Source organism: Musca autumnalis, unplaced genomic scaffold, assembly GCF_047663935.1.
Source record: "Musca autumnalis isolate F117 unplaced genomic scaffold, ASM4766393v1 scaffold_4, whole genome shotgun sequence".
Classification (NCBI taxonomy): Eukaryota; Metazoa; Arthropoda; class Insecta; order Diptera; family Muscidae; genus Musca; species Musca autumnalis.
Window position 1 is genome coordinate 89,903,675 of NW_027411977.1, and position 13,989 is coordinate 89,917,663.

The 13,989-nt window shown below is 35.1% G+C and overlaps 1 protein-coding gene across 1 annotated transcript in view; it reads left to right on the forward strand.

Annotated features, from left to right (window-relative positions):
* Nucleotides 1–13,989, forward strand: part of Dbx (homeobox protein Dbx) — a 95,088-nt gene that overhangs the window by 19,387 nt on the left and 61,712 nt on the right. The window contains exons 3-4 of the mRNA XM_073983957.1: nucleotides 269–373; nucleotides 670–773. Coding sequence (XP_073840058.1) covers nucleotides 269–373; nucleotides 670–773 — 209 coding nt within the window. The remainder of the gene's footprint in view (nucleotides 1–268; nucleotides 374–669; nucleotides 774–13,989) is intronic.

Below are 13,989 nucleotides of genomic sequence, written 5' to 3' on the forward strand. Positions count from 1 at the left end.
CTGCATAAACATTTAGTTAACGCACATAGTTTGGGGGCTCCGCTTCCATGGTGTGCCTGAGTGTTCTAATTGTTGTCAACAGCAACACCATGGACAAATGGCAGCAGTCATGCAACAATTAAATGCAACTGCAACCAAGCCGTAAAATAGTCAATGATTTGCACATACATATGTACATACATGTGTATTTCCTAAACATTTTAACTCTCCACAACTCCATCTTTCAATTTATTTATAATTTTCCCACGCATTTCTATTTCATTTACAGTTGGTGCCCAAGTGTTTCCTCTACCTCCGGGACAAGGCTTTCCCTGGGCACATTCAACACGTGGCAAACCACGTAGGGGTATGATGCGTCGTGCTGTATTCTCCGGTAAGTACAATAGTGTGGTACCAACCAGGCGGATTGTGGTCATACGAACAAAAATCTTTTAATTTATTGCTGTGGTCAAGGACAGACGAACGAATGCAACAACAATACACCAGGCTCCAATAAAGTGCCTATGGAATGCATTTTTCGTTTGGATGTTGTTTAAAAAACGTTTATGTTCGAGTAAATTTTGCCAGTAATTAAATTTAATTGATTTTTCTTCAGATTTTATGTTGAGGAGAATTTTTTTTTTTTGTAACATTTGTTTTCTTTATCTTTTTCTTCCTTCTTGTTTCCAGATTCCCAGCGTAAAGGCTTGGAAAAACGTTTCCAACAGCAAAAGTACATTAGCAAACCGGATCGCAAGAAACTTGCCGAACGTTTAGGTCTTAAAGATTCTCAGGTAAGTTACATATTTAATTTTTACCCTTTCTGTAGATTTAAAATTAAGAGGAGAGAAATTCATTTACAAGACCAAGTTTTTGGTCGGGAAACAAAATTATAAGGCCGCGGTACATGGGAGGTTAAGGGTTCCATTACACTCACCTCTCTCTCTCCCCCTCTCTCTCTCCAACTAACTGAGATAGCATTTCTGCTTAAGTATGTAATTCTGATAAAAAGAATAAAGAACGAACGAGCCGAATTCGAACTATATTTTCCCTTCCTTAGTTTTTTTTTACCAGAAATGATTTAAGCAAGGAAGCCAAACGAGACCAAACGAGAGACGAGAGGGCCCAATTTACATTAGATAAGAGGGAGGTAAGGCTAATGGCAATCCTTCACCTCTCAACACCTTCTCTAACCGAAATACTCACATTTGCCGTTATCAATTTTTGCTAGCAGCACTCAGAGAAATTTATAGTCACAGGAATCATATTTCAAAACAAAAAAATTATAGATATTATAACTATTGTTGTATGAACTCAAATTGTACAACATATATAGTTACCGATGAAGTGCAAAGGTTGCCAGTAACTCCTATCCTATCGATTGTTATCATGCCCATCTTCCATTTTAGTCGGCCACAGTAGGGATTTTTACAGCTTTTGGACCATTATGTCGGTAAACATGAACATTCCCATAAAAGACTTCACCTTAGCAAAAATTTTGAAATTTTGCGAAAAAGATACAAGAGGTTTCTTTTCGATATAAACCCTCTTGGATTTTAATGCACGTTTAGATGCAGTTTTACCATGTACAAATTTCGGCCAAATCGCATGCTCAATTCCTAAGTTATCATGATGATCAGTCTTTATAGTTGGTTTCGGTAGGGTTTTCTATTCTATGCTTTGAACCATTATCTTAATGTTGATATTGAATTGCCCCGAAAACATTGGCCGCAAGGAAGAATTGCTGCAAAAAATTCCATGTGTTAAATATTTACGTTGTCTGTATAGAAAATGAATCTTCTTGTTGCGGCAGGAATTGTATAGGTATAGGATAACATCTAGCATCGCATGCTCACAGCACGGCTTGCTTCGTGTAATACAAATTGGAGATTCATCTTTGTTTTCATTGGGTTTTCAAGCATTTGACAGTTATCGGGTAGTATTTCAAAGCTGCAGTTAATTCTTCAAAATCTTCAGCGCAGAACAATTGACTACAACAGAACCAAAGATTAGATTGAGCACATTTTACGCAAACTGTTACGGGTTTCTGACATTAGAATAAACGCAAGAAGAGATAGAATAGCACCAAGCGTTCTTTGCAGATGTTTGGGATCTACTTAACCTTTCTTTACAAAAGGGTCTCACTCTTTTGAGTGAACTGACGGGAGATACGAGTGCGGTGAAGGTGAAACATAACGCATCTTCAGCTGCTTTTAATATGACTGCTAGGGCTTTAAATATGACTGCTCAAAACTATGGTTTCTGTGCGAAAAACAACGGAAAAACACAAATCAATAAAAATTTAATCAAAACGGAGTAGCTACAATAAAATAAAACGGAGAGCGATTTCGGAAAAATTTAGGAGAGTTTAATCCCAGCAAAAATTCAGCTCCTTTGGTCATTATATAAGCCATTACAAAGTATTGTAAACAAGCTACTTTCTGCATTACCAGCAAGCTGAATAATAATGGGTTATTTCAAAAAAAATTTACATGGCAATACCAGCGTGGTGCAATGGTATGTACACACGCCTTTAAATCCCGTGGGCTTGATTACCCTGCCAGGCTAAATCAAATATTTTTCAACGGTGGCAAAATACCCCTCAGTAATGGTGGCGACATTTCCATGTCAGTCATCTAAAACTTTTCTACAAAGTGGTGTCTTAGGACACGCCGTTCGGACTCGGCGACAAACAGTGGGTCCCATATCATTGAGCTAATATGAATCAGGGTGCACTCATTGATATGTGAGAATTCTACCCTGTCCCCTCTGGAATGTTTGTGGAACAATTAAATACTACTTACTTTACTTCTTTTAAGCCTACAAATCCAAGGGTTGTGTGTTCAATGCTCACCATCGGCAAGCGAGTTTTTTGTTAACAAAATAAAGAACAGTTGGTGGTGCAAGCGTTTAAACAAACCTTAATATTCTTAGGCGTGACACAGTGTGTTCGGTTACAAACCAGAAGTTCCCATGATCAAATCCAGCAGAGAGCAAATAAAAATAAAAATTTAAATTAAAAAATCCACCTCAAAAAATAAAACTATTGTTTTAAGCCTATTTTTTAACTTCTAGTGGGCATAGAATAACTAGTTGCTCAAGAAGGTGCAGTAGTACAGATAACCCTTAGGTGGATGACAATGCAGCATCAATGAGCTAAAGGAACCATAAACCAACAGCAATTGAAATATGTTTTGTTATAAGCCCCAAGTTGGTGTCCCATAAAGCAGCAACGGTGAAATGAAATGCCAACCGCATGTCAGCCAGGAATCCACGATGCTATGAGTATATACAAGGAAATCGCTCGATTGAAGTTGGTACGCACGCTTTAACTGGATAAGTGGAACGTGCACTTTGACGACAAACGCCTTGAAAACATTGAACAAATCAGAAATTCACATGATCAAATCGAGCAGAGAGCAAAATAAAAATATGAAAAAAATGGTCATAGAATAACTACATAGTTGTCCAAGTGGTTATAGAACAACTCGTTATTCAGCGCGTCATGCTTTTGTTAAAATAATGGGTTAGTAGGGTGTTTTATAAGCATTTACGTCTTTGCTGGGATCATAAAAATTACTTAATTGAAAGTTTGCCTATTAGGGCGAAGATCATTTTAATATTAACTTTTAATTAATTTCTCGTTAGATTCGAACTTAATGACCGAAGATTTTTTGCAAGTGAAAAAGGGCAAAATTTCAATTAAATAAAAATCATCTTGACCCGGCGCACGGTGGTCGAAAGCACTGATCTAGCGGCGCGAAATTAATAACTTGCAAACGTATTGAGATACGTCACTGAAATTTGGCACAAACTCAGCTTGCACCTGTTGGTAATAATGGGCCCAATATGAACAATATCGGCTGATGTTTTGGTATAGCCCCCATATAACGGTACCTTAAGATTTTCGGTAATTTGAGGATTTAAGCCACAATTTCGTAGCAAATTACCTGTAATTTGGTACTTAGGGTTCCTAGTGGTCAAAAAATAATTTCACCAAAAATTATGGACATAGGTGCACGTTTTGATATAGCCCCCATGTAACCGTACCTCCCATTTTAAGGTATTTTGAATATCATGACCACATTTTTAAACCAACTTGGCTGTAAGTTTGCATTCCGTGTTCTTACTGCGTATAAAATCTTCTTACAAAACATTTTCAACACAGATTTATGTTTCGATGTAGCCCCTTTTATGGTACCCCCGATTCGTTGAATTTTTACTTGTTATCCCATATTTAGCTATAATATGGTATTATAGTGTCTCCGGGGGTAGAAATCCTCCTTGCAAACTTTTCTCAAGATAGGTCCATATTTCGATTTAGCTCCCATACAAATGCACAGCTAAATTTGTATGAATTTCATCATCAAAAGATTTGCAAATATTTGCAGCCCAAATGTGGTTATTCCGTATCCAGAGAGTCCAATTTCTTTCCCCAAAAAATAATCGAACCTAAGCCATACAAACACAAAAAAAAATTGAATTTTTTGAAAATTTATTGCTATATAACTAAGTACCTCCAGACCCCAAACTAATTTTTATAATTTAAATCTCACCCTCTGCTATTAATTGAATATAAATCTTGTCCAGTTTCATTACGAATGCATTTAACATTTAAACAAATATAAAGTTAATTTTTTTGCAACAATTTTTTTAAATCTGATGCAACACAAACTCTTGCATTTGATAGTGAATAACTGAGTGAATATTTACAACAACAAAAATTAAAAAACAAAATCTTTGTCTGCGAAGTGTCTGTAATCGATACAATGGAAAATATTTCGCAATTTTATAGTTCAATTTTTTTACTTTTGCGCCGCTAGATCAGTGGTTTCGACCAGTGTGCGGCGGTTTGAACCCACGTCCTTAAAAAACCTATGAAAGGATGTTGTCGCGGCATGTTGGCGTTCATAGATAAACTCATAACCTCGGAAGGCTGCGCTAAAAAGCGTTTGTCGTAGAATGTCATACAGATTGAATCAAAAATTCGATGACAGAGAAGCCTCTACCAACATCGAATCATGTCACATAATGGTAGTTATGTGGGTTCGAATCATCGGCTTTCCTTTTTCACTTGCAAAAAATCATCGGTCATTAAGCTAAACCCTAACGAGAAATTAATTAATAGCATTAAAATTACATATTTCTTATTTCTCGTTTACATTCTTCAATTGTGGGGATCTTAAAAATTCTCAACATTTTTTTCCAAAGAGATACATTCGATGAAATACATTAACTAAATTGTATATAAAAAAAAGATGTCTAGCAAAATTAAATAAAAATGGTTCCATTTGAAATCATGATTTCACTGATTCTTCAGTTCGATATTCTATAAAAAGTAACAAGTGGGAAAAGCGTTAAGTTCGGTCGGGCCGAACTTTTTATACCCTCCACCACAAATTTCAGCCATTTCGGTGGATAAATGTGGCCACAACCTTCAAAATACCGAAAATCGGAAGTTACCATTCTATGGAGGCTATATGATGGCGCGGGCCTATACCTACAAATTTCTGGGGGGGAAGTTTAATACCCCCAACGAAGTCTAAATACCAAATTTCAGCCATCTCGGTGTGATAATGAGGCCAAAACCTTAAAAATACCAAAAATCGGGAGATATCGTCCTATGGGGGCTATATCAAAACGTGGACCTATATAAACATTTTATGGTAGAAATGTTTCTTAGCCTCTGGAAAAACAAAATACTAAGTTGCAACCGATTCTGTTGTCAAATGGGACTAATATATTCAAAATATATTAACATATATACTTTGTATGGGGCGTTATATGGGGGCTATACCAAAACGTGGACCTATGTAAACCAACTTTGGTAGGAATGTTTGTTGACCTTTGGAGATACAAAATACCAAATTACAACCAATTCGGTGGTAAAATGGGACAAATATCTTAAAAATTCCTTAAAACGACGACGCGTCATTTTGTATGGGGGCTATACGAAAGCGTGGACCTACATAGCCCGCTTTCAATACCAAAAGTCCTACGTACAGAAAATATATTTTCCCAAAATTTCATCCACCTACGTCAATCCGTTCGGACGCTAGAGTGATTTCCACAGACGGACGGACATTGCTATATCGATGTAGAATTGCACGCTGATCAAGAATATATATAGTTTATGGGGTCTACAATGATTATTTCGAGTAGTTACAAACGTTGTGACAAACTATGGTGGAGGGTATAAAAAGATAAGATAATTACTTGATTCATGGTGGAGCGTAATAAAAAGTAGGCCCGGGTGAATTTACCGGCATTTTACCCTGAACTAGGTATAATATTTTTATTTAATTTCTTCCTTCCACGTATACATTGAAACATTCCAATAAACCTTTGGAGTTTCCCATTCGAAGAAATTATTTCTGATTACAAACCCAATAAGCATATGCTGAATTGATCCCAGTTAGCAAAAAGGAAGAAGAAATCTATTTAACACTTTCAAAATTAGAATATATACTAAGTAAGTTTTTGCCTTAATATTTATTTGTATATATAAAACAATTTTGAATTAATTTGGTTTATTCCACTTCCCTATTAACGTATTAAAATGGCTTATCGTACAATAAAACAACAATAAGAAATAAGAAAATCCCAAACAAATAAAACAATGACCAGCAGGAAAAAGGACTCCGCCCATTATGATACTCCATATTTCACTTGTAAAAACACAAATAAAGAAAACAACAGGAACAATAAAAACCAATTGAAAAATACAAAAAAAAAAACCATAAAAAGTGGTTTCAAGAGCCAAAGGCCGCCGACGGTAAAACATATAGCCATACATACTTGAAAGTACAAAAGAAGAATGGAGGCAAAAAGTGAACATGACCAATACCACTACTCATACAATACAAATACCAATGGACAGAAATACAAAACATACTCGTAAATATGTACCACAAATCATTGAGACGACTCCACTTAGGCTTGTACCACAGAATCTTCAAAAGGATATGAGAAAATATATCCATGTTTTTTTGTAGATAAACTTACACCATTACAAAACTACAACTAACACAAAAAGCCCAAAATGCAACAACAACATAACTAAAAGTATCTCGTCAACACCCCAGACTTAAGTGCGCAGTCTCAATACAAACCACACTGAGTCTGAGAATACAAAAAAAAATCAACATAACCGCTTTAAAAAAATCCTTCATCCTCCTTGTAGTTCACAGCCATATTCTTTTGAATTATAAACACACACACACGTACACACAATCATTTACACATTTTATGAGTATTGGAAATGGGAAAGCCGAATAAAAAAATTAAAATAACAAAAATGAAAATAAGAAAGTTTAAATAAAATCTGTAGGAAATTTATGCATAACCGTGTGTGGTGAATACAAAATAGGATACGAAATGAGAAACGAAAATAAAAACTCTGAAACACACAGACAAAAACTTCCTTGAAAGATATAATTCAATTAACAAAATACATAATTTTATTTAAAAAACGTCCATTGGAAAAAAAGTTATTTTGTGGTTTAATAATTAAAAATTTAAATTTGCATCCTTGGGAGGGCACGCATATAAAAGTGCCCTCCCAGGAATGCAAATTTAATTTTTTTTTAAGAAAAATTTGGAACATCTATAGTTGTAGTGACGTCAAGGAATATTGTTGAGACCAACATATTCTGAGATCAAAATAGGTTATTATAGGTATGTAAAAAATACAATAATAACGCAAAATACACGGTTGCTCCAACAAAATATATTTGTATATTTTTAAAACAAGTTAGAAAATATCAGTTAGAGATGTACCCTTAGCCTCTGACAAAAAACGAACACAGTGATTATGCCGTATATAAAATGTATTAATTTTGTATCGCGAGTTTGCTTCAAAATAGGGGGAAACTATATACAGATCTTAACTATACCTATGTATACCGTAATGTGGGGCTATGCCAAATCGAAAATATTAAATTTCGTTAAACTAAATTCGGATGACATTTTTGAAAATGTTTGAGAGTTATCTTGTACACTAGTCATTAGTGATTTTGGAGCTTCTGGAATTATGGGCCTACAACCTTCTGCAAAATTTGTAAATAGATCCCAAACGAGTTCTCAAACTGCACTTTTTCCCAAATATTGTGTGGGAGTTACCAGAAGGACGAGACCGAAATACTGATTCATGACCTGATACATGACTGACAGAAACGTGAGTTATTTTGCGGATTTGACATTTTAGTTGGTGTCGTCAGGATTCCTTGGAGCTTTCAGGTCATTAGCAATGGATTTATGAACTTGCCCCCGAAAAAAATTTTACCGTCTTAAAGGGGAATGCAAGGACAACCTGCTGAAAACAATTCAAAACAATCCGAGAAGAGGTTTTTAAACTTCACTTTTTCCTAATTTTGTGTGGGAGGTACCCGAAGTTGTGGACCGATCCCCATCTTCGAACTTATACTAAGTTTGGGCAAAACATAATAATAATAATGTTCCACAAACATCACAGGTGGGACAAGGGAGAAGTCTCTCATATCAATGAGTGCATCCCGATTCATATTAGCTCAATGATATGGGACCTACAGTTTATCGCCGAGTCCGAACGGCGTGTCCTAAGACACCACATGTAGAGAAGTTTTACATGGCTGAAATACTCAGGAAATATTGCCAACATTATGTTTGGGCAAAACATTACGATATCCAAAATTTAAAGCAAATCGGTTGATACGTTCGAGAATTAGTGTGCGCACCAAATTGTCTTAAACGGATTTCGTCCAAACATATTTGGGGTCTAAAATCTTTATTTCGATGAACCATATTTTTGGTCGTATCAAAGTGTATATACTAGGGTTATGACTTTTTTACAACCTCATATCCCTGTATCATAGCGCGATGAGTTTCTACATAAGATTACATAAAATCGTAATTATAAAGTGATTTGATAAAAAAAGCTTCGGCACAAAAAGCGTTTAATGCCTTTATTTTTCAGAAATTTTGACCATTGTTTGAAGACACTATAAGCAGATATTTAACTAAAAACAAGGTATAGAGGCACACGACGTAACCGAAATGACATAACGGTTGGTTTATCGTCGTATTATTACATATATATCATTTTATATTATATATAACATTATTTCATATATCATAAAAATTAAAAGTGGTTTGAGCGGGACCTTTTTCAATATTTATGTGAAATAAAAGTTATTTTATTCATTAATAGCAAAATGTGATTCATTCGTGCAACAGGAAATATTTTTTGAGAAAATTGTTTTTTTTCACTTCATAGTACTTTCTTCAGATTTTTTTGAAAATGGTTTGTGCGGAACCTTTTTTTATTAGTAAGCCAAAGTTCATTCATTCTCACTACAGGAAATCATTTTTGAGAAAAAATGTCAAAAAGTCATGACCCTAGTATATACCAAACAATTTCGTACGCCTGATGAGCACAGTTAGTGCTAATTAATGTGACAATTTATCTGGTATTCTTTTTATACCCTCAGCATTTAGGCTAACGAGGGTATATAAACTTACCTAAGGACACAATGTGCCTCATCGAAATAATGGTTCTAGACCCCAAGTATGTTTAGACGAAATCCTTTTCAGAATTTGAAGTGGATTAGAAATGTCCGCCCGTCTGTCTGGCTGGCTGGTGCGCACGATAACTCTCGAACGGATGAAACGATTTGTTCCAACATTTGGCCTTCGTAAAACTTTGTCCAAACTTAGTCACGGTGTGCCTTAACCAAATTTAAATGGAAGATGCTTAAACCTCGGAAGTTTTTGCAGATTATGAAACTACAATGCTCATAGATGAGAAATACCAAGAAACAAAAAAAAATTGCCGGAGGGATTTTCAAATAAATCGCGATTTAAGTTCACATTTTTAGGGGTTCTTTAAGTTTTCACGACTTTGCTTAGAAACCGCGTGTCCTATGTAAATGGACCTAAAGGAAATGTTGTAGCTGTGAAAATTCTCCACAAGATTGACCTTTATGATATTTTCGTAGATTTTACCGTTTTTGAGATATAGAAGTTCAAATTGAGACAATGCACTGACTGTATCGCCTCCTTATGAAACAATGTCATTACTGCAATTTCCCAAACTAAACTTATATATTTTAAAAATGGTACAACCTAGGAAAAAATAAATCATCCAATCTTGTAGAGAATTTTCACAGCTTCAACATTTTCTTTAGTCCTATTTTGATATGACTTGCGGTTTCCAAGCAAAATCTTGAAGACTTAAGATAAAAACCTAAAAATTTGAACTGAACCTCTATATCTCAAAAATGGTAAAACATACGAAAAAACCTAAAGGTCAGTCTTGTTGAGAATTTTCACAGCTACAAAATTTTCTTCATACTCATTTCGATGTGACTTGCCATTTCCAAGCAAAGGCGCGAAATCTAAAAAAAAAAACCCTAAAATTGTGAACTTTGATCGCGATTTATTTAAAAATCCCTATAGCAGTTTTTTGTAGTTTTGGGATTTTTCTCATCTATGAACATTGCTGTTTCAGAATTCACAAAAACGTCCCCTGTGTAAGCATTTTTCATTAAAAGTTAGTTAAGGCGCACCCTTCATCCTTCAGTCAGTGCATTGTCTCAATTTGAACATCTATATCTCAAAAACGGTAAAAGCTACACAGCTACAACATTTTCTTTAGGCCTATTTATATAGGACTTGCGGTTTCCAAGCAAAATCGTGAAAACCTAAAGAACCCCTAAAAATGTGAACTTAAATCGCGATTTATTTTAAAATCCCTCCGGCGATTTTTTTGTTTCTTGATATTTCTCACCTATGAGCATTGTAGTTTCAGAATCTGCAAAAACTTCCCAGGTGTAAGCACCTTCCATTGAAATTTGGTTAAGGCACAGCGTGGCTTTTAAAGTTTTTTTTTTCAGAACTTTTGACAATTTTTTGAAGTCACTATAAGCAGGTATTTAACTGAAAACAAGGTATAGGAGCACACAACGTAACCGAAATGACATAACGGTTTGTTTATCGTCGTATTATTACATACATATAATTTTATATTATATATAACATTATCATACAAATTAAAAGTGGTTTGTGCGGGACCTTTTTCAATATTTATGTGAAATAAAAGTTATTTTAGTCATTAATAGGCAAAAGGTCATTCATTCGTGCAACAGGAAATAATTTTTTTGAGAAAATTGTTTTTTTTTTTCACTTCATAGTATTTTTTCAGATTTTTTTTAAGTGGTTTGTGAGGAACCTTTTTTTATAATAAATTCGAATGAATGTTATTTTATGCATTAGTAAGCAAAAGTTCATTCATTCTCACTACAGGAAATCATTTTTGAGAAAAAATGTCAAAAAGTCATAACCCTAATACATATGTATATACCAAACCCTTTCGTACGCCTGATGAGCACCGTAAGTGCTAGTTAATGTGACAATTTATCTGGCATTCTTTTTATGCCCTCAGCATTTATGCTAAGGAGGGTATATGGTAACATGGGGCGGCTTCGCCACTGGGGCGCCTTCGCCAGCGCCGATTTTCTCGATAATTATAACTGCTACAGAAATGCAGTTAAAGGGAAAATTGTGAGTTTAACGAAGATCTTTCATCTCCCAAAAATTAGCATTTCTATCAAATATATGATTGCTGATGCACGCGGGTTCCTATTTTTGTGGTATTGCGAAAAATATTCATGGTGGGTATATTTTGTGATATCTTGTATACCTTTTGAGATATCAAAATTATATTTTATACCGTTATTAGACAACTACTGAAGAATATAAATCCAAATAATTTTCATGATAAAATTAATTATAAGTGTAAATATATTCATATTATGAACTATGAAGGGGGTGGGGCGGCTACGCCATGAAGGGGGTGTTGTGGGTTAATTTGTGAAATATGTCAGGTTTTACTTAAATTGTTTATGCTATTGATATACCACGCTATAATGTGAAGTTTAAATCAAAAATTGTGCTAAACCTATCTAATTTGGCAAACATTTCATTTTTATGCCTAAATTCAAGGTACCTACTTCAATTAACGGCTAGAATATGTTCCTTTTTGTAAATTTAAGAATCATTTTTGATTATTAAATTGAAAACATGTTCCTTTTATGCATAATGTTGATATTTGAGGAGGAAGTATGGTAAATGTCAGTTTTAGAGTCCGTTAATATATGTCCTATGTCGATGACGAAGCTACCCCATGGGTGGGAAGGCTTCGCCACTTTTTAGACATTTTGTAAATTCTCAAAAATAATATTTTAAAAACAAAATTATAATCATTTATATATCAAAACTTATAGTCAAGATATGCTAATATTCTTACTAAAAACAATATTTGGAAAAACTTTAATGATGTCGATATGAGAACATTTTGAACAGAAACGTGGCGAAGGCGCCCCATGTTACCATATATACTTTTATACGAACAAACTGTGCCTCATCGAAATAATGGTTTTAGGCCCAAGTATGTTTAGAAGAAATCCGTTTCAGAATTTGGAGTGGATTAGCAATGTCCGCCCGTCTGTCTGGCTGGCTGGTGGGCCCGATAACTCTCGAACGAATAAACCGATTTGGCCCAACATTTGGCCTTCGTAATATTTTGTCCAAACTTAGTTTAAGTTTGAAGATGGGCTATATCAGTCCACTCCTTCAGGTAACTCCCCCACAAAAGTTCGAAAATGTTCGGAAAAACTGTGCGAACGATAACTCTTAAAGGTAGTAACTGATTTGGCCGTTTAATTTTGCCACAATTTTTAATTTAAATGCAAGCGTTTTATTTGAGGGATTCCATCATGAGGAAGAAGATACTTATTGAGCCTAAGCGACAAATTATTTTCTAGTTTTAAGTGCATTTAGAAATAAAACACTGAAACTTAATTTTTAATTGGTTTTGGTTTCATATTCATGTATTGTCATCCAAATCTGAAAATTGTGCAAAGTTTCAGTTCGATTGGTCAACTGTGTTAAACTATGTTAAAAACAAGTAAAAAAGTGTCAGTCGAATTTGCCGACAGAGATATACCCTCAGCCAATGTGAAGCGAGAATTTTACCTCCGCACAGATCGAGTATATTTAAGGTCTCTTCATAATTTTGTGGCCCTTTTTGGACCATTGAACTTGCCGACAAAAATGTGGATTAGGAATTAACTGCACTAAGACACAAATGTTGAACTTTTGTGGGGCAGGTAACCTTAGGGAAGACCGATATGGGCCATTTTAGAAGTTAAACTAAATTTTGATAAAATATTAGGAGATCCAAAGTTTGGACCAAATTGGTTGCCCCATTCAAGTGATATCGTCCTAGCATTTTAGCCACATTTTTAAATATTGGGGAGAAGTACCGAAAGTTGTGGACCGGTATTCCCCATGAAACTAAGTTTGGATATATTATGACGAAGACCAAATGTTGGCCCAAATCGGTTGAACAGTTCGAGAGTTATCGTGTTCTCCGACCGCCATATATGGTGACTCAGGTGTTTTTTTACACCTTTCGGGCTGTTTTCCCAAGAAATATGGACCTGCCCCTGAAAAAACTTTTACCGTCGTAGTGGAGGTAGCGAATGCAAATCGCTTCAACAAAGATCAAAGTGATTCGCGAGCTGGTCTTAAAGTGAACTTATCCGAAATTTTGTGTGAGAGGTACCAGAAGGAGTAGAAAAATATAGTCCATATTCGAACCTGATCTATATCTGGTAGATATATTAGGATGTGCAGAGTATGGATTACATCGATCATTCCCTTCAAGAGTTATCGTGCGCAAAATTTTTCCGAACATTTTTGAAGTTTTGTGGGGGAGGTATCTGAAGGAGTGGACCGATATAGCCCATCTTCGAATTTAAACTATGTTTTGATCAAATATTACGAAGGCCAAATTTTGGACCGAATCGACAGATCCGTTCGAGAGTTATCTTGCCACTACACAAGGTGTCATAGGGGCTTTTTGCACCTTTCCGGCCATTTTCTCAGGAAGTATGGACTTGCCCCTGATGAAACTTGTACCGTCGTATGGGGGGAAGTGAATACAAGTTGCTGCAACAAAAATCAAAGCGA